General features: G+C 40.7%; 1 protein-coding gene across 1 annotated transcript in view; it reads right to left on the bottom strand.

Annotated features, from left to right (window-relative positions):
- Positions 1-9998: 9998 nt before the first annotated feature.
- Positions 9999-27455, bottom strand: part of CDC5L (cell division cycle 5 like) — a 32685-nt gene continuing 15228 nt past the window's right edge. Inside the window, exons 12-16 of the mRNA XM_061372263.1 lie at positions 26135-26215; positions 25536-25781; positions 22807-23004; positions 12023-12235; positions 9999-10325 (exon numbers count right to left, since the gene is read on the bottom strand). Coding sequence (XP_061228247.1) covers positions 10221-10325; positions 12023-12235; positions 22807-23004; positions 25536-25781; positions 26135-26215 — 843 coding nt within the window. The 3' untranslated portion in view covers positions 9999-10220. The remainder of the gene's footprint in view (positions 10326-12022; positions 12236-22806; positions 23005-25535; positions 25782-26134; positions 26216-27455) is intronic.

Below are 27455 nucleotides of genomic sequence, written 5' to 3'. Positions count from 1 at the left end.
CCCTCCTCTTGTTTTTTACTGGGCCAAGTACTCTGCTGAGGAGCTTGAGCCAGCAATGGCCAAGGACCAAATACGTCACCCGAGTCCCATCATCTCTGGAGTGTGGTGATGCCAGAGAGAAGGCATTTGAGGTCAGCCCTGCACGTGTGACAGGAGCAGAAAACCATCAGGACACACTTTTTTGTTGATTTTTTCTGAATTTTGCTGGCACACATCTCATGTGTCAGGTCATCCCTTCACACATACACATGTGTGCGCTTCATTACAGATCCTTGTCTCCCTCCTTTCCTTCGCTTTGCCCCATTTCCCTGCTGTATCCTCCTTCCACCCTGGGGCTTGGAAGCTGCATTGAGCCTCTGCAAGAAAACTGCTTCCAGCTGTGGGCTGTGACAGGCTTTCAGCCGCTGTGCAGCTGTTCTCAGGCTTCTGCTCCCTAAACCAGCAGGACCGGTGGAGAAAGACTGATCCTTGCTGCTGACTGTCTTCACAAGCAGTTACATGAACCTGTGTTAGAAGGTTGCCTTTGAAGACTGACAGCAATAGGCACAGGACCCTTCCAACAAGATAAACCAATGAGGAGGGCTACAAGAACTAAAGGAAGATCTCAGCAGGTGTGTCATAGCAATCTGGTGTCATCCACACCATTAATGCAGAAAGGGTCTAATGGATTCTTGGGAAATTTACCCTTCTTGAAGCAAATTTGGCAAAAAAGGATCTTGTATGTGCTGTGTCAGGCAGCTCTGTCTGTGGCATGTGTTTTTTCCCCATGTGGTTACCTATCAAACTGTTACTGATTCAGTCTGGTTGGATGTCAAATATCATCAAATTCTGAAGGAAGCTGTTCAAGCCTCCTTAAAGCATTCCCTCTGGCTTTGACTTTGGTTACTTGGGCCACCAAAGATCAGATTTACGAAAGGTTAAAATTCCTGTGAAGCATTTCAGCTAGTTTCCTAAGGCAACTTTCCTTTTGTGCCAAAGGCTCCCCTCAGTAGTGTCCAGACAGGTTTCTCCCTGAAACCAATGGGACAGAGGTGCTGGATTTGTGTTCCTGAAGACAGCAGAAATAGTCCAAGTACACTGGTTGCTCCAAGAGGAAAACTTAAGTGCTTGCAAATGGAACTTGCAAATAATTTAGCTAGTTTGGCCCCAAAAGTTATCTACAGTCGTTAGGCTCCCTCATTTCTTTGTCACAAACATGTCACAGAACTGGCCAAGGCTGGAGGCTCCTTTCTAGTCTAAACAGCCACCATGGCTTGCACAAGCCAAAGTGTCCCCAGATGTGCCAGGTATAGTATAACCCAACCCCAGTTTGCAGTGTAAGTGGCTATGACTACATTCATCCTTACGCTTCGAGACTTTGAAGGTACCACTCAGTATCTGTGATCCAAAGGCAAAGAAGTCCTTTAGAGAAATCTGCCCCTTACAATGCCAGAGGGTTGGCAACCTGCTGTCCTGTTGGAAAGGACTTCCTAGTAGGTAAGTAGGTGCCTCCCACCCAACCGGCATCTCTTGACCTCTCCTGGACAAGTCTTCATCATTATTTGTGATTATCTTTTGCTTGGTGTTCGTAGGACATGTGTCTGCCTGGCTCAAGCTTCGGCTGCAAACCCTTGTTCTTCTGGCTGAGTTGGCAGTTTCCTCAATCACTGTCACAACCGCCCCTTGCATGGCGCATCGGCTTGGCTGTGCTCCTGGGATCACTCATTGCTGCTGGAACAGGGGAAGGCAGGCAGACACTTGTGCATTCTCTGGTGATGCACAATCTGTGTCCTGTGGTCAGTGGGTAACTGTAAAATTAAAACAGATCCTTGCTGTTAACCAAGAGGTATTTGCAATAAAAAGAAGTTACATATAGTGCTGGAGGTGTTGGTTTGCTGTCAACAATACTTTACAGGACCTGCTAGGAAGCTGGATTCACTGCTCTATCCTCGGTCCCATGATTAAGTTCACCCCCAGTTTAATGTGGTTTAGAGTTAGGTGGGATTTTTTGTGCTAATAGTAGGTTGAAGGACTTTTTTGATTTTTGCCTGGACACTGGTAGCCTTGCCATTGTTAAGAATGAGAGAATAAAATCTACAGAATGTGCTACAGCAAGCATGAAATATATAAAATACAATCCTTAAGCCTCCTTTTCTCTCTGTACAATCCTTTCATGGATTTGGCCAGAGCCAAAAAATTCTGCCTTCACTGGAATTTGGATGTTTTCCAGGCAAGGTGGTGATGTTGGATGGTTGATCTCTGTTACCAAAAAGTCTGGACCTTCATACTCCTAACAGTGCTGAAGGTTTGGCATGTCCTCTGGAAAGGCACTTTGTCACACAAAAATGACACACTTGTGTGACTGAACATCTGCTACAGGTACAGAAACTGGCTAGGGCCCTCTAAGGCAATGTTTCTGTAACACCAGAAAGCCCAAGGCTGGGTTTAGATGTGAAGATGCACCACAAAGCAATACCTTTGGGATTTAGTCCACAGAACTGGAACCCCAGAGTGATTTCTGAGGCACATCAGTCTCTGAGAGCTGGGCACATAAGTATTAAAGGAACTATGTCCTCTTTCACCACTGCTTCTCGGTTTGGGTTGGAAGAGACTTTAAAGCTCATCCAGCTCCAGCTCCCTGCCACAGGCCGGGACACCTTCTGCTAGACCAGGCTGCTCCAAGCCCTGTCCAGCCTGGCCTTGAACACTGCCAGGGATGGGGCAGCCACAGCTTCTTTGGCAACCTGTGCCAGCGCCTCACCACCCTCACAGGGAAGAATTTCTTCCTTATATCTAATCTATTATGTACCCTCTGTCAGTTTAAAGCCATTTCACTTTGTCCTGTCACTACAAGCCCTTGTCAAAAGCCCCTCTACAGCTTTCTTATCAGCCCCTTTAGGCACTGGAAGCTGTTCTCAGGTCTCCCTGGAGCTTTCTCTTCCTACGCCAAACAAGCTCAGCTCTCTCACCCTGTCTCCAGAGCAGAGGTACTCCAGCCCTCAGAACACTTTGGCCCCCTATGAGTTTCCTCCAAGAGCTCCACATCCTTCTTATGTTGGGTGCTCCAGAGCTGTATGCTCTAAATTTAAAACAAGAAGACCAGCATTGTTTCTTTTAAGTAAAACACCAGCACAAAAGTTAATGAAAGTATCTGAGGTCACTGTTGTAACCAGGATGAGCTAAGGACATAGAAGCAGCATGGTTTGAAGGTAGAATATCATTCAGTAAACCAGCTGGAAAAGGGAGATGAGATTCTAGTTTCAGACTTCATGTGTATCTGTGTTCACCTGTATGGTTTAACGAAAGACCCTTCCTTTTCCCAACCCCTTTAAAGTGCTTTTGTAGGAGCACAGACCAAGGAGGGGCCAGCCTGTTCTGTGCTAAAGACTGATTTAGTTGAGCTTAAATTAAGAAAGAAAAGTGGGGGGACACAATCTATGAAATAATTTAACTTTTATTTATATCATTTTATGGTCTGCCATGCAGATTAATTAACGTGGCCAGCAAACTCAGTCTTTTTTTAGGATCCAGCTGCAGTGATGGTCTTGCCCAAGACCTAAGATAATTAATGAACATTAATAGATAAGAGAGAGACAGCTTTGAAATCAATGCTTTATACAAGGGCCAGATATAATGAAGAATAGTGCAATAATTAATTAAAATAAAAATCATACAGCTGAATTACTCCAGGGGTGCCTTTGTGTCTGAGGTTCAACCAGTGGATACAGTCCTTTTAATCAGAATTAGTTCTGGAATAGATTTTGCTGGCCATAGAGCTAAAACCATAATCCTGGCTGGCTCATTCAGCTTTATTAAGCATCTCTGACTATTTTTCAAAAGAGGATCTCTTTCTTCTCCCGACAGAAAGGCTCATCAAATGCAGACAGGAGAGGAGAGGAAAGGAAATCTCAGCTTCATTGAAGTTGAGGCCAAATCTCCCATTGGTTTCACTGGGGCCACAGTCTCACCTAAGCTGCATAACACACTTTAAAATGCTACTGGCATGATAATTATACAAAATAGACCCCATGTTTCTCTTCTGGGAAAGAGAAGGGAGTAGGAGGAGAAGAGGGCAACCTAACACACACGTTTGTCTGATCCTATGAGGCATTTACCAGTAGCATGTACTTGGCAAAAGATCTGATATATGACCTGAATAAGTAATAAAATAGTCTGTGTTTCCTCGCGTCACAATTCGTAAATGCTTTCAATGTACATAAATGATCTTAAAAGAGGTACTTTCATTTCCTCTGAGGAATCTTTGAGGAATCCAAATACATCAGAACCAAGGTTGTAACTTGGAAACCAGAAAGTGACCTAATGAGGCAGACCCTGTCTAATCTGATATGTGAAAAACCTTTGACTTTAACTTGAAAGCAAGATTTTTCTAACCCTGACACTAAGGCATCTCTTAATAAATTATATATAAAAATCCCAAACCAGAAAACACCCCCTAACAACTGGCAAACAATCAAACCTACTATGAGTAATCATACCAGCAGCAGAATTGATGCTGTAAGACACAGCTCGCACCCACTTCTTTACCTTTTCACCTACTGTGAGGATAACAGTTACGCCTGAGGCAGCAGGAATTGGTTAAAGCCACCTCATTTAAATACATCAAGAAATTAATGAGCCATAGGCTAGCTGGAGGGGAGAGAAGAGACTCGCAGTGCCTGTATGTAACCAAAAAGTGAAGCTCCTTTTTATTCACTGCTACTCCCCTTTGCTGCAGTTATTAACACCCCAATTCAACAAAGTCCTTAGAGACCAGGATGAACTTCTAAAGCAGTGGGACAATTGTATGTACTCAGTGGAGATAGAGGGATGGATTGGTTTACATACATTTTAAGTACATCTTTTGAGTCCTTTTCTGAATCGGGATCTGATCTCACTCCCATGTGAGTTAACATGAGTGTAAGTCTTCAGGACCAGCAGAACCAGGTGTTCTGTTGTTCATAAGTAAAAGCACGAGCTGGGGTCCTAGAAAGGCAGAAAGTACATGTCTGGAAACAGTTATAAGGACACTTTGCTTTTAGATGAGTATCTGGCTATTTTTCAACATGCATTTCACTTAACTAAGAAAACAGAGGAAATGCTATTTGATACTTCACTTTTAAATCTGGCTTGGAAGACAGGTGCTGCTTTGAACCCACAGTATGGAAGATAACTGCAAGCTGGATTCCCGAGATGAATGTGAGGCAGATTAAGTCCAGACCACAATAGTGTCATCTTCTCCAGCAACATCACTGTCCTGGGATATCGAAGGCAAGCCAAAGTTCACACACTAGTTTAAGATACTGCTAGCTAGTTTGCAGCCAAAGCAAAAAGTTCAGACATGGGTTTGGATGCATTTTATTTAGAAATCTGTGTTCAAGCCATGTTTGCAAAAAGCAATGAATCTCCAGCGTTTATCATCAGGGGCTCAGATCCAGCTGAGTCAGATACATTGCCTAATTGTGGGTCGTTGCCTCATGTTAGTTACTTGTCTTGAAGCACTGCAGGCCATGTTTACAGTCACTTTAAGCAGACAATGAAGTGGGACAGCCTCTGACAAAGGCAATTCTGCCCCACTTCCGCCTTCTGTTGTACTTCCTACCTCGAAAGCTGGCCCAACTCATCTGTACAGGGATTTGCACAGCTAAGGTGGATCAACATAGCTAAAACCAAAGGTGGCTGCCCCAGTGCTTACTCCAGCAAACAAGGGTGTGAAAGCAGAACAAGCAGGAACAGCCAAAGACAAGATGCTACTTCTGTTGGCACTGCTTAAGTCTCTGCTTAAAGAAGCCAGAGAACTAGAGTGTATCTTGGCCATTGACAACTGGAGTGACTAATTACAACGTCATAACAGTGCATGTTTCACTGGAGATTTGCCACCTTTTGAAGAGCTGACTCCAGCTCTGCTGGATTTCTCACAGGGAGCCTCCCGTGCCTTAGGAAAGTCTCCCCCTTACCTCCAGCTCACACTTGATTTTTGTTGTATGTGCATATGGATGAAACACTCAGCTGTTATAATTTAATGCTGCTGTACTATTAGCTTCCTCAGGTACCCGTATCCAACTAAATTGAAGCAACGACAGTCTTATCAACTCCACAGACTTTGAAGCAGGATCCAGCTACGGGATTGATCCAATATGTAAATGGCAAGTCTGATTCCAAGAAGAGAGGAAAATCATCAGCTGAAATTATTTAAAGACTTGCAGATATATCTTGGCATGATAAATGGAAATGAAGAAATTTCTCAAAGAGAATGTTAAATAATTCTCAAAATAATTGTTAACACACACAGCACAACCCCCATCCCACCCCTGTCACTCAGTCAGGTTATGGTTTACCCACTGTGGTAAACTTAGCTTTTGTAGTGTTTGCGGTTATATTTGTTATTGTTCTTGGAAACAAAGACCAAATCAGAAGCTTAAAATAAAGATTTGGTGTCAAGGTGCGCTGGTCACTCTAGTGTCCACCGAACACCTGCATCAGATTTACAAAGTATTTTAGAAGGAAATTCAGGGAGCATGGTTTTGGACATTAACTGGGCCTAAGTCCAAGAAAGCCCAAGTTCCATCACCACCTGCTGTTGGAAGCATTGATATCTACCACCATTCAAATTTGAACAAATTTCCTAAGCACTCCTGTTTAAGCTACCACACCTGAATTCCTTAACTGGGGATGTCCAAGCCAGGCTCTGTTGCTCCATTCACATCTCTCTGGATCCAACAGACACATGCACAAACTATCCAGTGTGAAGTTTTAAGAGTGCTTTCAGAAGAGCTAAGACTTCAAGTGGGCACTGAGGCTGTGAATGATATCCAGGACTAACCAACCTCAGAAAATCTCAAGCATCTGACAGTGACAAGCTACTGCCTTGTGGCACTGAAATACTTCTGGAAAAGGAGGCAGGAGTGGTGACATAGTCACACCTCTGCCAATATTTTGTGTCTGCAGTTGAACGGTCCAAGACTCCAGTAGTAGTGATAGAATCACAGAATCATAGAATAGTTAGGGTTGGAAAGGACCTTAAGATCAACCAGTTCCAAACCCCCTCCCGTGGGCAGGGACACCTCACACTAAACCATGCCACCCAAGGCTCTGTCCAACCTGGTCTTGAACACTGCCAGGGATGGAGCATTCACAACTTCCCTGGGCAACCCATCCCAGTGCCTCACCAACCTTACAGTAAAGAATTTCCTCCTTATATCCAACCTAAACTTCCCCTGTTTAAGTTTTAACCCATTACCCCTTGTCCTGTCACTACAGTCCCTAATGAAGAGTCCATCCCCAGCATCCCTATAGGCCCCCTTCAGATACTTGAAGGCTGCTATGAGGTCTCCACGCAGCCTTCTCTTCTCCAGGTTGAAGAGCCCCAACTTTCTCAGCCTATCTTCATATGGGAGGTGCTCCAGTCCCCTGGTCATCCTTGTGGCCCTCTTTTAACAGTTCCATGTCCTTTTTATGCTGAGGACACGAGAACTAGGATAAAGTCAAGATGGGGAAGAGGAAGTCTTTATAGCTTAGTATCACCTCTGCATTTTCTGTCCTCTGGTCATTACAATCCTGATCACAGCAGGGCTCATTTAGGACCCTCAGTTATACCTGACAGCAAGCCTTCTGCAGCACTCTTTCTGAGCTCAAGAAGCACCACCGGGCCTTAAAGCACTTTCTGTACCAAAAGGGTCTGTCCCTGGCTCACAGCAGGATTGGCTGGCAGTCAAGGGCAGGGAAAAAGTCAAACCAAGGTACAACTGAGCTTTAGGTGAGGCAAGAGACATTGTTTTCTTTCATTAGTTTTCTTTCATTACTGAGATAGGCAGAAACTTCCGATCAAAATTCTGATTACAGACAGGGAAAACAATGTAAGTATTGTGTAAACAAGCTGAGCTGGAGAAAACACTGAATAAAGCTCCTGTAGACACCTTTCAAATATAACCACCTTGTATCTGCTGCTTTGCAGGCCAAAAATTCTTACCTGCTACAACTAAAAACTGCTTAATTGTATGGGTTTTAAGAATGAAAAGTCTCTTGTAATCCATGAGTTCTTCCAAATTTGCCATTAAAAACTATTTGCTAAGGCAGAGTGTTTGAATACCTGTCTTGCTCCAAAGCTGTCAAAAACACAGGGAACTTCAAAGAGGTTTTGCTGCAGCCCTAAAAAGAAAGGAAGTAATTGTAGTTGTGGTATTGGTAAGCCTACCAGGCTTTTCTCTTAATATCTCTAGCTACCACATAACCACAAGAACTGTCATGATGTGCATTTATATGATTTTTCCTTTTGGGTAACACCATCCAGACTAAAATACCCCATATACTAAAAGATTGATGGTTAATACTTCTTTCCAGATGCGCTCTGGTTTAGTTAAATATTTAACACATTTCTAGAAGAATGTAGTCTATAACTGCATTAATACTTCAGAAGAATGATGTCTTGGTGAGTAAAGGGAAAGGTATTCAAGGCTGGCTCTGTAACTGCTCCTGCCAGTGACCAGTAGAAATCAGACAGGTCACCTTTAAAATAATCTGATTACCACTGATAACATGGATGGCCTATAAACAGACACAAGACCACAAACCTGACAGTTTCCCCCAGGACAAGGCCTAAACAAAGTAACATTCTGTAACATGGTAAAATTGCAGACAGCAGTCTTCATTTAAATTCAAGTTATCTACAAGCAAAATTTGGTGATGCATACAACTGGATGTATCTAATTGCTGAATTTTGTGCTGTTAATAACACAGTTTTGCTTTTTTCCCTATGCAGTTCCACAAACAACTACTCAAAGGACCCAAAGTCTAAGAGCTTGAAATAACATGGATTCTTGAAGAAGTGAAGGACATCTCCACAAAGATAAAAATATGAAAACAAACCTCTAATGAGATGCTTGACTCTGGTAAACGCTTGCATTAACAGCATTGGGAGTGACTGGCAAAATTTTCAACAGTAACATCAAACTTAAGTGTGGTCTGACTAGACAGTACTTGGAGAAAGATTTTGGATGAGATTTATAAAAGTACTTAAAAGAACACGAAATAATCAGGCACCCCTTTCAATCCCATCCTTACCCTTCAGAACAGTCAAAGCAGCAATAAAATGAAAACCTGTTGAAGTGTAGAGAGGAGCTGTAATCAGGGAGCTTTGCTCCAACCCATTCCACAGCTGTTCTGGGCAACAAAGCATGAGTAACCAACTCTCAAGGAGCAACAGAAAATACTACCAAAGATCTCAAAAGCACTATTTGTTCAGGATGTACTCCACAAACCCCTAAATGGTGGCACACAGTGAAAACCTTGTGAATTTTCATGTCTGCAGTAGTAAAATAAACTATGTTCCCAGGATGCTCCCAGGCTAATTGGCACAGCACAGACACATGCCATTAAGCTATGGGGGCTGGCCACATCCCCACTGCTGACTGAGCATTCCCAGTGTCCCTGGCCTACACTAATTCACAAACCATGACCTGGAGGTGCTCTGAAGACACAAGCTGATCAGAGCCAGAACAGAGCAAAGGACAATTCTAAAAACTGAACAGAACAAGCAGCTGAGTTCCAGTGCTTGTGATATGTAAGAGCATGGATGTAGCCCCCACAACCATCATCCACAACGTCTGGGCTAAGGTAGATCTCTGATGTTACCCAAGTTCTTCTGCCCACTGTATAAAAGCAGAAAAAGGTTCATCAACCAGATGGAAGGAACATGCACCATGAAAAGATTATTACATGGACCACAATTATCCCACACAGGTCCTTCCTACTACAAATTACAGCCTTGGGAAATAAAAAGCAGCAGCAAAGAAAGGGAAGAAAGACAATCTACCAGAAATACAAGAGGCCTGGGACAGGGGAGGATTCGATTTTAGTTAAAAGACAGGCATTTTATACCTTAATTATTTTTTAACATTCCAAGTTTATTCAAAAGACATTATTCTGCAGGCATGTATCTTACAAGTTTTAAGACTGATAAAACACTAGGAATAATGTGATAACCCTAGCAAATGAACACATGGGCTAAAATCATAGCAAAGTGGTTTGTTGTTTCTTTTTAATAAAATTTTGGCCATTTCAATTCAATTTTTAATTTTGGCCAAAGCCATTCATACATAGAGCATTTTGAATAGTCCATTAAATGAACAAAACTTGACAAGATGCAAAGAGCAGACTACATTTGATTTCTGCAGTACAGTAGGGAAGAGCTGCTGGATCTGTACATCTTAAAAATGTTACATCAGCGACGAACAGAATTTTGCGCTTTAATACTTTGCTTGAAATGTCTCTTTATCCAACATGAAGTCAGCAAATCTCTGCTGGAGCTCCTTTTCTCTCTCCTGCTGTCGTTGCACATCTTCCTTCAGACACTGCAAGGAAAACATAATGAAGAAACCGTCAGTTTTCCAGTGGTCACATGATGAAGATCTTTACCAAGGGTCATATTTTAGTTCCTTTAGAGGAAGGTGTCAGAACTGAGATAAGACATCACTAAAATTACTTATTTTAAATATAAATATAAATGCAAACCAGAGAAGTTGGTGAGAGTATCAAGAATCACAGTTACTTTATTTCAAATGTCAGGTATCCTAACCTGCTTTTGACAACAGTTAATATTAAATGCCTCAAAAGGAGAGATTTCAAATAGGAAACTTGACCCAAGTATTGAATTTAACAGTTAACCATGGATCCTTCGTCCATGAGTTTGTTCAAAACATTTTTTGGGTAACCTTCTTAATCAACCCTGCTTCCTGCAACAAGGCCTTCTACAGGCCTTCTTCCACTAACTAAACAAGGCATGAAGAACTACTGCTTCTTCTAAAATTGCCAGTTGCCAGTTCATTTCATCTCCCTTCACTTTTGTTTCGGGAGAGGCAGTAAATGTATTCTGAGGATTATTCCCGGGTTAAGTCCCATTTACTAATACCAGGTACTATTAGTAGCTATCAAGCTATTTAATACATTTTTACAGTTAACTTTCACTAAAACAATCACTTCTGAATTTGCAAACACATCTATGAGCATTCACAAACAGTCTTCATAAGAACAATTTTAAGAATTGATGTACATTATCTTTTTTTTAGCAAGTGGTTGCGAAGATCTGAGACTCAAGGGAAAATTACATTCAGATGAGTACTTGTTTCTTGGAAAGCAAACCGGGCACTGGCTCAAGCCTAAGACTGCATCTTGGTCGAGGGCTGCCTTGTTAGCTGAATAAAGCATATAATATCCTGGAGATCCTTAACTAAGAGCAGTGGGTCTGAGGCACTGTTTTCATGTATCTCAGACTATTTCTGCTAGTTCCTGGCTGAAGTTAAGGCTGCTTAAGAGAGTCATCTTGTTTCTTAAAAGCCATGCCAACCAGTTAGAGGCCAGTAAGGCAGGTGGCATTATCAGGAGGTCCACATGCAAACGCTGTTAGTTAGCAACAGGACCACAGGCAAATGGCCTGAACACTGAGGATGGCTCAAAACAATAAATACAGAACAACTGCTCAGCTTCTGAAACAGAGACCCATGTTTAAATCAGTACAATAACTCCATTTCAGTGCTGGCTTTCCAGAAGTTCACCCACCTGAAAGTCCAATGACAATGTTAGCTTCAGGGAGTAATATAATTAACATGTGAAAAGAAAGGAGAATCTCCTGTAGCATATACTGGCATTTGGTCCATTGACATTTAAGGAAGTAGAAGGCTTTAGACAAGTTTCAGACCTACCTTAAGTTCTGACAGTAATTAAAAACTAGACAAGCCAAATTAAGATAGATACGGAACTTCTGCTGATTTACATTGCAGAAGATTAAGAAAATAAACCACACAAGGAAATAGAATAAAAACAAATTTAAAGAACACACTAGTAGATTAGTCCCAGCTTCTAATATATGTATCAGAGAATCTTTGATATTGAAATGAACAGCGGAGGAGTCGGGTCATAGCCAAAAGTATAATTTTAAAAGACCTTTAAAAACTTTACACAAACTCAGGCTGTGAACCTCAGAGCCTTGTAAAAACATCTTTTCCACAAAGTGCCTGTATTTGACCTAACATATTACATTTAGGAATCCCACCTCCAGTCTCCGAGGGATTGCAGCATCTTCATGTTTCTTCAGTTCCTCGAACGTACGTAGCTCCAGATGTGCCTGTTCAATTTGGTCCCATAAATCATTCAATTGCTTAATGAGGCCCATTGCCCGAGACTGATAACCACCAAGCAAGATCTTCAGCTTTTTCTCCATCTTGGCAGCCCTCTTTGCTTCAGTTGTCATGTGACCTCTGTTTATCTGTCAGAAAGAACCCAAGAATTGTTTTACCTATCCAGAATTCAAAAGCCAAACAAAACAAAACAAAAAAGTAGCAAAAATATATCTGTGGAACTCCATCAAGTTGACTGAATTCTTCAATTTCTATTAACAAATCATACTGCAGATTTTACAACCACCTAAATTTCTGGATTAAAATCCTTACAATGTAAATAGATTATTCTGGGGGATGAATAGTCAAAACAGGGGTGATGACACACGATCTGAGTACCACTTTACAGACAGGAGTTATTGCAGTTGCTGAGTTAACTAAGCAGCCGAGTCACATGACAGCTTGCTATGCCACATCCCACTTACACAGGAGCTGTTCTATGCCTCAGTAAAGTAAAACTAAATCAAGGTATTACATTCCTCGTTTTCGAAATTATATTCTTAGCCTGCAAAAGCAGCTACATCTTTCAATCCCTCTGTCTATTCAAACAACATTCATCTAAATCATATTCCATATAGTAAAAAGGCATTCTGTGATTCTATAATACTCAGAACCAGAGTCTGAATCACCTACCCTGCCTCGTTTCTTAAAAAAATCAAAGCTTTGCTGGTGATCATTCTCATATGCAAAGGACTTATACTGATTAACCAAAATCAAGAAGGTTGCACTGCTTTGAACTCTACAATTACCCAAGGTATCATCTTTTACCAATTAAACTAAACTGCATTGGGAAGGAACTACTTTCCTATCTGTCCTTTATAGCTGTAACTACAGTCAGCAAGACAACCTCAGCCACTAGGACCAGCGCAGCCATCACAGTATTATGCTCCAAGCTATTGCAAAATTTCATCAACTTTTCAATCATTCCAACTTTAATAACACACGCTCTATCATACAGCTGTATGTTTCTGTGAAATGTGCTACTCCTTAACAATTTATTCACTCATTTGAAACAGTTTTAGTAGGTGGTGCAGAGATAAACAAAGTGAATGGTCAAGGGAGCAAACTGTTAATGGGTGAGTGAAAGAGAAATCTGACTTTCTGAGCTGTCTAGTTTGCTCCTGGGGAGAGAGCAGCAGACTGCTATGCCTTTCAGTTTCTGTTTGCAATGTAGACTTAAGCTATGCCCAAGGTGCTTTAAGCATACAGAAAGGCGCCTCTTTTTCAATATTTATATAAATCTAGAGAAAATTAAATAAATAGATTAGGGATTTGTGAGAATACTCTCTGATGGAAAAGTATGAAAGCTTTAAATGTTTCCAGTGGTAAATAATATGCTATTACTGCAACAACAAATACAGCTGTGCAGTAAATTAACTATTTTCCAATTACTATTTCTTGGATGAAAAATGTGTGTTGAGAGCTAGTGACATTTAGAGATTGTGGAACAGATGGATGCACAGGCAAACAGAATTTTATTTATAACAGAGGTCTAATGTAACAAAGATCAATTGTCCCATGTTGTTTCACAGCATTACAGACAACATAAAGTATGCTTGGTGTGAAATGAGACTGCAATCAGAATGTCAGTCTCCTAGAACAGGTTAAAAAAGACCATTTAGAAAAGTTCAACTGTTCTGTTGTCCTGAGGGATGATCTGTCAATAATCAGATTTTCTAATAAAATGTTAAATACTGAGTACCTGAAATGCAGTTATAAGCACTATCTCCACCACACAGAAAAGAGACTGGATCAGGGCATTGCAGTTATAAGCATTGAATTACCTGTATTCTCTAAGCATCATCAGTAGCAGTGGCAGTACTGTCTCACGCTCTGGGATGCTCTCACACTTTTATATGCTTAAGCTGGGATTCACTTTTCTCAGCTTTAGACATTAACGTCTGAGCTTGCTGGCCAAGATCTTTCCATAATCAGAAGAGAAACTGGCAACTCTAAAGCATGTATCATCTGATCCAGGGCCTCAGAATGAGAAGAAAGAAGCATGCTACTGAAGTGTTCTTCACTGACTAATATGGGAGGACAGATAGCTTGTTCAGACAGCATTACCTAAGGTCAGGTGGATCAATCCCACTCTAAGTGTGTACTGTTTTAATGTATGAGATATAATAAAGCTTTCTTTTTCTCCAAGAAAAAAAAAAAGCCAATTCAATTATAATACTTATTATAGTATCAAACCCTGATTACTTAAACACTCTTGAAGTTTTCAGACAATGAGAACTGCAGTTGATATTTCTAAGTTGATCTGGGTATAGATTCTTACTTTCAACTACTAGAGCTCCGTAGGTTTTATACTGCTATTCAGACCTTGCTTTTCTACTGGGGGGGGGGGGGGGGTACTGGGGGAGAAAAAAGCCTTACAAGTACCTATCACAAGAAATAACAGCCCTTTCATCCTTCTCTGCTTATAGAGACAAACGTGAACACTCACCACCTTTCCTCCTCCCTCCCAACTACAAGATTTTAGGACCTACTATGTAAAGGTCAAAAAGAGGTCTTAGCTTTTGTAACAAATACTATTTATTCAAAATTGCTGACTGCTGCATTAATGCCAACAACTGCATATAACTTTAGCCCAAGCTTCGTAAAATTTTAAGGATCAGATACCAAGCTAAAAATTCTAAGCACTTATGAAGAGGTGTGTTTAAACAGTAGCCTACATTATTTGCTTAAAGCTAAGAAATAGATTTCACTAAAATCTGACAACCATTTGAGCCTAGCAGAAAACTTAAAGAGTTTTTTGAAAGATTTCTCCACTTTGTTATTTATTTTGTGCTGCTCCTTGGCCAGCTTTGGTTCTGCTGACTTCTGTACCAGCTATAGCAAAACAAGAACAGAATGTACAGACATGGGGTAGGATGATATATGACGTTAGGGCAAGAATGAGAACCTCATCCCATCCCAAATCCCCACAAAAAAGCTGTCCCTCAGGCCTAGTAGAGTTGTGTTCAATTTTCAATACTACACTGGAGATCCAAACGAGAAAACAGAACACAGCAACAGACATAATCAGAGGTTTAGAAAACATGACCTAGAAAAGGGAGACTGACTGAAAAACAAGGTAGAACTTTTGTTGTTTTTTGGTTTGGGGTTTTTTCCTCCACCTTACAAAAAATAGTGAAAATTAAGAAGAGACACAACAACATGTTTTAAATATCCTAAAGATCATTGTGAAAAATTAGTTTGTTCTTATGTCCACTGAGAAAGGAAAAGGGATTTAAATTTGGCATGGAATTCTTGGTTATTTGGAAGGTTTCACTAAGGACAACAAAGAACTGGGAAGACTGCTACGAGAACAAACACCCACCAGGAAAGATTTAAGAATCACTGACCCTGAGGAAGGAATGGCTCAAGTGCCCTCAAAACTAAATTTTCACATTCCTTGTTTCACTGAGGACCCCTCTCCTCAGTTCAATTCAAAAGCATCGGTTTTCCCTTTACTGACTGTTTGTGTCCATTAAATGTGGAGCTCCTGGTAATCCGTAAAGAGCATTAAGCTCTCTTGTCTTCTCACTGATTTTCTTAATCATGCCTGATGGATAAAAAACATGACAGAAAACTGCTGCATGTTCTTACCAGGACCACAGTTAAAAGTAAACCAACTTGTTCCTTGACCTTGGAGAATCAACATATTATAAAGCTGCTTAGCTTCTGCAGAGAAATCCTCTGCCAGCTTCAACTACGCTGGCTGAATAGGTTACTTTCAGAATCTATATAGGACTACTCCAAATGTTACTATAACTTCCTTCCTTACCTCAGACCCACAAGAGGCCCTCCCATACTCAATTCTGCTGGCAGGAGCTGGATTAACTTTATTTAAGCAGCAGGGTTTGTGAACTTGCCTCATATTGGCTCAGTCAGGCAGAGTAGCTGGAATGAGACAATGCACACTCAGATGACAGCCTTCTGCCCAACACCAGTTACACCAGCACTTCACCCCAAGGATAACGATGATTGTAGCACTAGGGCATCCTCTGTGTATAATCTGCCTTTATAAGCTTGAGTGTGCACTCTACAATAACACGTTTTTAAACTAAAATTGCTCTACTAAAATTAAACAAATTGCTCTACTTAAAAATATTTTTCCACTTGCATGCTCTTGGACAGAATTTTCCAGTTTTTGGCTTGAAAGACTGCTCTATCTGTCTACAGTTGATCAGGCAAAACTCTCTGTAGAGCCTGCCTCTTACCTCTGAGTTAATAAAAAAATAATAGTCAACTGCTGGAAACTGAGGCTTGGGGCTACTATCAAAAAATTGCATTCCCAGAGTAGAACAACATGGTCTCAGTCTATCAAACTGACATCAACACTCACATCAGCTCAACTCATCAACTGAAACCACTCCATGGTTTGACACAGCTTCAGTAAGCTGCTGCAACACTGAAGATGATGGCTACTTAACACACAAGGGGGTATGAAGATCATTAAGAAAAGGTGCTAATTACTAGCAGAGCAGTCAAAAGGGGACACAGCATGTAACTTTCAGGTGACAACAAATTTTCTTATGGAAAGATCTGGTCACAGGTGATCCTTAAATTAAGGCACTGGCAGTGCGCAACTGCAACTTTGCAATCGAAACTAGACCAAATGTTCAAACCTTGCATGGGAATATAAAGCTACCTTTCCCCAGTTTAGAATCATAGAATAGTTAGGGTTGGAGAGGACCTTAAGATCATCAAGTTCCAACCCCCCTGCCATGGGCAGGGACACCTCGCTCTAAACTGTATTACCCAAGGCCTCTTCCAACCTGGCCTTGAACACTGCCAGGGATGGAGCATTCACAAATTTAATAGGGAAGCCTCAACCTAAATTCCTATATTGCACTTTGTCACATAGATTATGTACTACAACCTACTGATACCTGCAGAAAGCTATTCTCATAGTCAAAACCCAAGAGCAATCTCCATGTGAACTATGTTTCAGAAATTATAGCAATTAGCTTTCAAATGTCATTACATGAATTGGTAGGACTGCTGAGTAAACACAGCACAGGGTACATCAAAAGCAAATGCTCCCATAGAAGTTCACAGCATCCAACTACCTAGAACTAGAATAATCCAGAAAGTTACCACGTAAGTTAGCAGTCACTGCTGATCTACAATGATGACGTTAAAGCCCACTTTGAATATTTTTATTTCAGAAATGTTTCTAAGACTAGCAATATTATCAGTGCTATCATATATAACAATCACAGTAGAAACATGTCTAGAAAAGCACAGTTTAAGAACATAAATTTATTGTTACTAAGCTTTTCTGAAAACTCTTTACAAACAAACCCAAAACTGACCAAGAAGCCAAACCAAAAAACCCCCAGTATGATCACAGACAGCAACAGCTACCTCAGACTAACAGCTCTGATTAACTGTAAGCAACATGGGTTATTACTGTATCTGATGAGATAATATGGCAGTAAGCACAGTGTAGTTACCTTCGAAAACTACCACTGCAAGCCCAGAGTTCTTGGACTGGTCTTTTCCAAAGAAAAGGCTAACAAGTCTTGTCAAGGTCATGCAATAAACAAGTTAACAAACTGCCTTCCTCCCTCTCAATACATACCAGAAGTGCCATGATGAGTCACTGGTACTGCAGCTAACAGCAGGTACAAATGAAGCAAGTTACTTAGTGAGCAGCAACTCCTGCGGGCCTGACATTCGCACATTCTGACACTGCTCACATTAGGACAGGCTGGAATTAGGACATTCTGATTTCACCAACCACCACAGAGGAATCTATGGTTTCCATCAAGACATGGAAAGAAAAAATCTCCCACCATACTATGAAAACTGGCCAAAGAAAAAAGTAACTACTATGCAGTCTAAGCTTATTTTTTAAGAACTCTTTTATTGGTCATTTCTAATGTTTGGGAATACCCTAGACTGAGAACATGTAGAAAAGACTTTTTCTTCTATACAAAGTTATCCAGCACCACAAAAATGATGACTTGGAAGGCTAGCACAACAATTCAATTTGAAGACAAATTTCAGACTCACAGGCAAGATCACAGAAAAAAGAATATGAAGAACCCTCTTACTGACAGTTATCTGCTTCCTTTCAAAGGTCCCAAAGTCAACAATAAGAGAACTGGTATGAAATCAACTAGTAGCATTTTCCTCAGACTTAGTTTTGTTTCGCTCCTCTGAGGTGCTATAGATGCCTCTCTAACAAAAAAAAAAAAAGGAAAGAAATTATAACAGTCTCCAATAAACTAGTAAGTGATACACGTTGTAGTGGAGCATACCAGGTAATCCCTAAAACTCTAGATAAGCAACTGGTTTTCAGTGTAAATTAATTCAGGGGACTTGGGCTACAACTAAAAGCAAAAATGGACACTATGGTCAAGTAGATTACCATCTTGGTGTATCTTGGATACTGCAAAGAGAAAGTAATTTACTACACTCTGTGTATACAGCGTAAGCTTCTTCCCCTGTAGACTTTCAATAGTGTTTATAATTCAAGAAGCAACTGAGATGATGATGTTAACTACCACAGTTTTAATAAAAATATTTTTATGCTGCAAGCCAACTTTACAAACCATCTTCAAAGGAAAAGTAATGCTGGAAGGAAGTTTCTACATTATGAACTAGAAATGGAAGTAACTACCTTGTTAAATAGATACCTCTACTACCTCATTTCATCTGATAAGGGTCCTAATTTAATGTACACCTTAGGTAGGAATGTTTTTCTTTATAAATATGTTGCTTGGAAGAGAAGGGAGTACAAGTATTGCAAATTACTTTGAGCTTCAGAAAACTCCCATTTCTGAAATTACTAAGCTCTGTAGCGTAGCCTAACCTTGAGCAAATATACTAGACTTTTAGAAGCTACTGGGCAGATCAGAAAGTTCCACCAGGATTTGAACAAATCTACGCTGCGCCACTGACACATAGGTCACAGGGATACACTTGGATGGACCTGAAACTCCCCATCTGTAATGCAAAAAAGTTCACATACTAATTTGGTAACACTCTTAAGCCACATTAAGTAAAACATTCAAAGTCCAAAACTGTCTGAATAAAGGAGTAGTGAAAACTATTACTAATGCAAAGGAGTACATTCCAGTATTAAAACTATTGCAGAGTTGTACATTACTGCCGCTGAATCCTGGACAGGCTATCTAGCCAAACAGAAGCTCTCCACAACTGCTCCACTTTGCCTCCTCAAGTTCATCAGTAACAGCACAAATCTGTTTGTGATATCACCATCAATCTCAGAAAGATAAATGTCATGTCAACATATACAAGACTGCCATCATTAAATCACTCAGGCAGTGAAAACAGGCCAATTAGAGAAAAATGACTGTTTGTCCACACCATCAATCCACACAGAAATCTCTGAGCAATGAAACAGCACTAGAAATAGCTGGCTTTTTAGCACAGATCTGCAGGGTGCTAGCAGTCCCATATGGAAGTATTAGACAGTGACTACCCAATGTGCAGCTGTCTCCAGCATATGTCACTAAACTGTCATGTTTTTTTCCTAATGATCTTAGTACAATATGAAAGGTAAAAAGCAGATCCAAAAGCTGACCAATATCAGTTCCTGTTGCTGGCAAACTCTATTTTATAGTTTCTACTCTTCTCTCAAAGGAAGTTAAAGAGTACAAGCAAGTATCTTGGGGTATTGAAAGCTGAGCTAATATTCCTGGTTTTCATTAAGGTTGTTTGATACTTCCCATTAAAATATCTATTTCAACTGATAGTGCTTTCAATTTTCTTTGGAAAAGCATTAAAATGAAGGTGGGTTTTACCATTGCTGAGAATGGGTTAGGAAAAAAAAAAAATTGCTGTGCCTGTCTCATTGTATATTCATTTGTTCATTAAACTCCTATGCTTTTTATTTAAAAAATGATCCAGCTCGTGACCTATACTTACAAAACTGTATCTTGCTTTTAGGAAGGGCCTTCTAAACAGGTCAAGCAACAGAGCTGCACTAAACTCCATTTTGCACACACTTGGGAGAGATTTTCAGCTCAAATTTAGCTTTGCAGAGTCCGCCTGCACTCAACAAACAGTGAGTTGTGAAAGGCAGTGCAATGCTTCCAGTGCACCTGCAGCTGCAGGGCGCAGCCAGCTCTTCTGGCCCTGGGTGCCTGACTGAATTAAGGTATGTGGTATTTCGAACACATACACAAGCTTCTTCTCTCACTTTACAGTATGAGCAACACATAATTAGCCTGGTCTAGAGGCACGCCAAGCTCTCAGCTAACCTGAAGAGATGTAGCTGCATTAGTGACACATGGAGTCTCCTGACTGCAGTAACTGAACATAGGCATAGCTAGCTGGATTTTTTTTAACTGTCTCCCATGGAGTCCCATGCAACACTGGTAGCAAATGAAACCCTATTTTTTTCTTGGCAAGACCTTAGGTTTGTATTTTGCTTCCTCGGTAACCGTCTTCTGACTACAGAGCAGTGAGCACTTATAGCACAAACAAATATAACAGAAGTTAGATGAATGGATGACTTGAACTTTCTTCTCTTCAATACCCTTAATAAGCACTCTACTACTAACTACTCGTTCAAATATTGGGAAGAGATGAACCAAAATCAACAGCACAAGAAAGCCCACACAGAAGTAACCACTGCAAGAAATAGTGTGCAGTGTAAAAGCACAGGGCCACACACTGGACAATAAAGAGAAAATATTCAGTAGCTACTCACTAAGCAAATACCATCCACCCTGTGCAGTAAATGACTCTGTGGAAAAACTAGGCTGTAATAATGAAATTAAAGACTGTCTCATAATGCATATGTGTAGGCAAATTAAGGCTGTTTGTGTATTCCCTGACTTTGACTATTTGACTTTGCAACTTTAATAACACGCTTCTAACGCAGTTTTGTGCGTGAGATATTTAAATTTCAAAAAGCATTTGTACACAAATGAGGTACAGCCCTCCGATCGCTGGCCTGATGCCAGCACAGCCCCTGCTGCCGTGCAGGCTGGTTGCTGCTGCGCTCAAGACGCTGTTTTGGTGAGACGACAGTAGAGCAGAGCAGAGCGCTCAAGCAGCTGGCAGCGTTGGGCAGGGCAATGGTGCTCTCTGCTGGGGAACAGAAGCAACACAAGCGCTCCGTCATCAACGCTAACACCCCCCGGCTACTGGGCTACCTGCAGGTGAACCCCTCCAGGCCCGAGTGGGTGACTAACAATGGTGGAGTCTGAACCAGGCCATTCTTGACAGATAAACTTTACAAAACACACATTCACGCTTTATTTCACGTGTATGAATCAAGTGAAAGTTCAGTGTTTCTGGCCTCTCGTATTATTTCTGTGCTAGTAGCTGTTTGAGCAAAGTTTTTCTTCTAGCAACAGTAGCTATGTTGATGTCAAATACAGAGTAACTTTTTTTTAAGTTTCCTTTCACCATGGAAATAGTAATATGCTTATATTTTATATATATAAAATAATCTGATGCTGCATAATTTAGAGAAGCTTTGGGGCTAAAAAGGTATTTTGGATAACAGTTAATATATGACTTCCTGCAAGTCTGAACAAACACATTCTGTGGGAAGAAACCATTCAAAACCACCTTACTTTTTATCATGAAAGCACTGTATTTGTGTGCTTTGGGTGAAGTGTTTGGGTGGAACTCTAGAGAGGGCACACAGGGCAAAGGAATTCAGTGTTGAAGTGTTTGAACTTTCACCTTCTTAAGTGCACCATACTTCAAATTATTTCCTCTCCACATCCAACTCCCTCAACCCCAGGACACCAAATATTAATGTCTTGTTAAGATCTGTGACAGTTGCATTTTGAATAAACTGATGCAAGCATGTTGACACTGGAGAACACTGTACTCCGTAACTCAGAGGAGGATGTAATCAGGTCTTGGTCCCTTAGTACCAGTGCCCTGCACACAGGACTCAGACTGTAAGGGGACACACTGGCAAGATGTTGCTACCTGAAGCCTGGCATTTAATTCTTGCAGAATAAATTAATTACAAAAACAGACAACAGCAAACTCAAAATTTGAGTTTAACATGCACTCAAAAGGAAGCCTAGTATTATTTCCTGATTAACTGAAATTGGATGACAAACATCCACTGTTCACTGTTGTTGGAGGGAATCACTGGAACTGGCAGAGGATGCCAGTCTGGTGAGAATTCAGGACTATCTGGACCTATACAGAAGAGTCAATCAGAAACCAAATCTGAAGTCTGAAAGAGAACTTGAAAAGAGTCTGGCAACAGAGATGCTGGGTTTAAGCATCTTTCTCTGAAGTATCTCAGATTGGTCACTAACAGTGACAAAGCATGAAACTAGACAGATCAGGTATTTGATCCGCTAATAGCAGAGATTAAGAAAACAGCAAAAAATTCACATGGAATTATGAGAGAGCAGAACTGACTTGCTCTCCAGTTGAAAATCAAGTGGGTGAGATGAGCTGTGTTACAGCTAATAGTGCAAAGAGAAACTGTGGGAATACTCTGGGGATATTTTAAGAAAAGGAGGAGGGTGAGAAAATGCGATTTGAACACCTCAAGGGCATCTATGAACTCTCTCAGAGAATTCCTCAACAAAGGACCCCAATGATTTATAAAGTAATCTGTAACTCTTACATAGAAAAAAGGAAAGAAAACGCATGGGGAGAAACTTAGAAAAAAAAGGGGAGTGTGCAAAAAGCAAAAAAAAGTGACACTCACCTCAAGCCTCTTTTCAAGAGACTCTATCCTGTCTTTTTTGCTGGCCAAGTTAGCTCTTGTGTAGCGACTCTGTCCAGGCAGGTATAACACTTGACTGTAACATTCTTCCCACACCTGGTTATAAGCTTCACTTGAGAGCTCTCCGTGCCCCATTCCTTGCTTTACCACTTCCATCTCTTGTGCCAGTAGATCCTGTGCCTGTTGGAAATTATGAGAAATAAACCAGTTACAATACAAAAGATAACAGAAAATTCCTCTTCAGTGTGCAATTTACGGGGGCAGTTTCTTTTTTCATACTAAAAGCTCACCATCAGGTTAAGCTAACTATGAAATCTAACACAGATGCTGTGGATTATAAACGAAACCCAGGCTAGAAGGCTATTCACAGTACAACTATCCGTCATTTTATATAATTTGGCCAAACCTGACATCACACTGCTGTAGCTAATGAACCCTGTGGCACAGCTAGATCCTTCATCCTGCGGCAGAAGAGATAAAAGCAAAGATCTTTAGGGGAGGGAGAACTCTACAGGCAGAAGCAGCTGTTCTATGAAACAAATATTACTTCTCATTTCCTTCTCCTTGCCCTTTTCTACAGAACCTGGAAAATCAACTTCAAACATAATGGAGCTGTATAAGCTCCTTTGCAAGAAATATCTGACTTTAACACAGATTATGTGTCTGAAGAACTACTAATGAGATGAGCATTCTGCAGTTTCCAGTTTAGTTTACAAAAGTAACTTACAGTCAAATGAAAAGATTCATGTTGTTCTCATAACCTTTAAGATTTCTGAGAAAGAGCCTGGCTCATGAAACTACAGAAACACCCAATCTGGACTTCATGCATTATAAATGCAGTCCTCTCTTTCAACAGCATTTACATGTGCATTACAAATTCTCATATCAAGCAATTCAGGTATCACCAGATAAGAAGATTCCAGAGATATGAAAGGAAAATAAATTAGTTGTCCCTGATGGTGGAGACAAAATAGGAGTTCTCTAACCACACTTGACAGAGATGAATCTTGGAAAGGTTCACTTTCAATCAGCTTCTATTTGTACCCTGCGAGGAACTACTTAAGGCTATTTAATTGTGGCACCACAACTGTTCTATAGCTCTAACAGCTCAGTACACTGTGCTCAGCAACACTGCTAATCCTTTTGAAACAAGCACTACGTATCAGAAAAGAAAGGAGCACCTTATTAAAGGATTTTAGTGGGAAGATGTTCTACAAATAAATGAAGAAGTAAAGCAAAATAAGCAAGCCGCAGACAAGAGCTTGAAGACAGGAAAGCTTTCTGGCTTTAATTTGATTTTAGACAAAGAGAAAATATTACGCTGAAAGTTAGAGAGCAAGCAGGAGCAAGGATGCAAAAAACTTCTGCCCATCAGGCAGAGATTCTGAAGAAAGTTTCCATATAAAAACTACTGGACTGTGTAATAGTCTTCAAGGGAAGTGATAGAAAACGCAACTCTCGTTGCACTTCAAAACAAGCAGAGAAAACACTCAGAGAATGCTCCTAAGGGAACAATTTGACACTGGCAGGACAGTGAAATTCATGATCTAACCGTATCTTCCATCTTTAACTTCTCCTGCTCAGAAATCTTCAAGTATAATTTTCCATTTAACAGCAAACTGCAAGTACATACTGTTCAGTGTTTCTCATTTCAGGCTCTTGATTCCTTGGTCTGATATGGTCAGACTTGAAATCTGCTTGTATATCTTTACAGTACTACAGGATTTAGGTGTACAGGTACCACAGCTATTGTCAGAACCCAAGTCTTGGATAGCAGGAGTCTGCATGAAATAGATAACTTGGTGGCACATGATTCTGTCCTTTTCATTTTTATTCTTGTAAGCATACGGTCAAAGGTTACTGGCACAACTTCACAGGTGAAACTCTTTGAAAGAGCTAAGCACAGCACCGTGCGTCTGAACTGTCCATCTGTCACTTGGCAGCAAAAGGCAACATCTGTAGCTGCTTAAATAAATGAACAACCCAAACCAGAACCGTTGGTGCAGGACTGCTATTTAACTCAGCATTACAATGCTAAACAGACTGAGTGCCCAGGCAGCCTACTCATTTCATTCAGCAAAAACCTATTCCCCCTATTCAGCGCTTTTTAACCAGGTATGCTCTAAGATCAGTTGCCGTAACCCAGCAGGCTCTGCACTAGCACAGATCTGTTGGATCAAGCTTGACAAGCACAATTAAACAACTGGTTTTGCTGCTTCAAGTTATAAACTGGCTATCACTGCCATATTTAGCTTGCACTGAAAAAAAAAATGCTTAGGAATTCTGGATTAACAAACTACATAGGAAGCAGAAGGTGAGCATCGCACTTAGGTAAAGTCTCAATTATTTAGTAATTATTAATAATGGCTTTAATAATTTCCAGGAATAGTAAAGTAAACTGGGTAACTGTTGGGGCATTATAGCTCCTACCCTTACTTAAAATGACCAGCAAGCACACAACACATCCAAAACTGTATCGAAAAGACAATGTCTCTGGACAAATACAGCATCCTCATCACTGTTAAGTGCCTAGATTAACAGAAGATCACAGAAAAGAGAATGTGCACTTAAATTATCCTTACAGCTCTTCATACAATACTCTGGAGATCTCCAACTTAAGTTCTGTGCAGGCTCACCTGTTTTTGCAAGATTACAGGACCATGACGTAAGAAGACACTAGGTCACTGGTAATTAGGCCATAAAATTCTCACCTTCTTGAGGTCCTCTTTGGAGAACTTCTCATAAGGATTTTGTTCCAAGTAAGCCATATGTTCTGCATTGTTGCTTCCAAATCCCGGGCCTTTCCCCTTCTTACCACTAGGCTGCTCTCCAAATGGGTGGTGTAAAAGATCAAAATGAAGCATAGTAATCATTTCTTTCTTTATTAGCTCTTCACTTTTCTGCAAGTCTGTTAGAGGTGGTTCCACATTTAAGGGTCTCAATATTGTTTCATTAACCTGCCCAGGAATAAAAAAAGTTCAAAAATATCATATACACCAAAGATCACATTAAATTCATACACCTCCACCTGAATAAGAATTTTATATACGAGCTAATCCATGCAGAAGAGGTGCTAAAATCCCTTGCAGTGTGACACACATACAGCAACCCAAACACCCAACTGCGGTTTCATTTGTGCATATGAAATACCTCAGACAATTCTGCTGCGAAAGTTTCCCATAAAGCTGAAATCAGCATAATCAGATAGAGGTTTCATTTTCTCACGATCTGCTCAGATTGTATTTCCTCCTGTAATGGTTAAAACCTCTGTATTTTTCTCTCCTTAAAAGTAAATTTTGTTTCCACTTACTTCAGAAGGCCGTGGTAGATTCTTCTGAACAGCTTTGTGCATTCTCTTCAGTTCTTTTGCACGTTCTGCCTCTCGGAGAGCCTAGACAAACAAGCTAAATGTTAATCCAGCTACTGGAGTACAATCAGATGCTTCCTAGAAATATACGGGATATAAAAACTAATTACCACAGCAAAGATTCCTTAAAGACTTCATGTTATAAAGCCAGAGCTAAATAATGTGATGACATCATAATTCAGTGCCTCTAAACAGGAAGGGCATAGCAGACTAAGAGGAGAGAGATCCTAAAAAGTAATTTCCAGCCACCACATTCTCCTTCATCCTCAAGCCCAGCAGACTTCATTCTTTACAGATTTCTCCACCACCAGGTTTGACAGCTGCTTGAACTCTCCAGACACAAAATCCACCAGGAAAAGACATACTGTTAAATTTGCAGCCAGGGTTGTGTTTGTTCTCTTCAATGACTTGGAGTAACTGTTCACTAAAGCAGTACTCGTGAAAGTGTAAAAACGTAAGATTTCTCCTTATACTCAATTTTCAGTCAATAATTAACATGAAAAGGCAGTGCCACCTAAAACTTCAGGAAAAATCATGAAATCATAGAATAGTTAGGGTTGGAAAGGACCTTAAGATCATCAAGTTCCAACCCCCTTGCCACGGGCAGGGACACCTCACTCTAAACCATATTACCCAAGGCCTCGACCAACCTGGCCTTGAACACTGCCAGGGATGGAGCATTCACAATCTCCTTGGGCAACCCATTCCAGTGCCTCACCACCCTCACAGGAAAGAGTTTCCTCCTTATATCCAATCTAAACTTCCCCTGTTTAAGTTTTAACCCATTACCCCTTGTCCTACCACTACAGTCCCTAATGAAGAGTCCATCCCCAGCATCCCTATATGCCCCCTTCAGATACTGGAAGGCTGCTATGAGGTCTCCATGCAGCCTTCTCTTCTCCAGGCTGAACAGTCCTAACTTTCTCATCCGATCTTCATATGAGAGGTGCTCCAGTCCCCTGATCATCCTCGTGGCCCTCCTCTGGACTTGCTCCAACAGACCCATGTCCTTTTTATGTTGAGGACACCAGAACTGCACACAGTACTCCAAGTGAGGTCTCATGAGAGCAGAACAAAGGGGCAGGATCCTCCATGTTCTAATTCCAGACATGTCAAACCTTCATTTGAAGGGCAGGATGCTGTTCTCTTGCATGATATTACAACTTGAATTCTTTATTCTACATACATAAATTATCCATATTTATTCAAACTTTTTATTATTAAGGTATGTATGCACAAGACATGCATATATATGCACATAATG

Source organism: Neopsephotus bourkii, unplaced genomic scaffold (assembly GCF_033783945.1).
Source record: "Neopsephotus bourkii isolate Nb327-2 ecotype Australia unplaced genomic scaffold, CSIRO-AGI_Nbou_v1 NB_1600, whole genome shotgun sequence".
NCBI classification, from domain to species: Eukaryota; Metazoa; Chordata; class Aves; order Psittaciformes; family Psittacidae; genus Neopsephotus; species Neopsephotus bourkii.
Note: the sequence above shows the minus strand (reverse complement) of the source record. Positions and strands in the feature narration are given on the sequence as shown.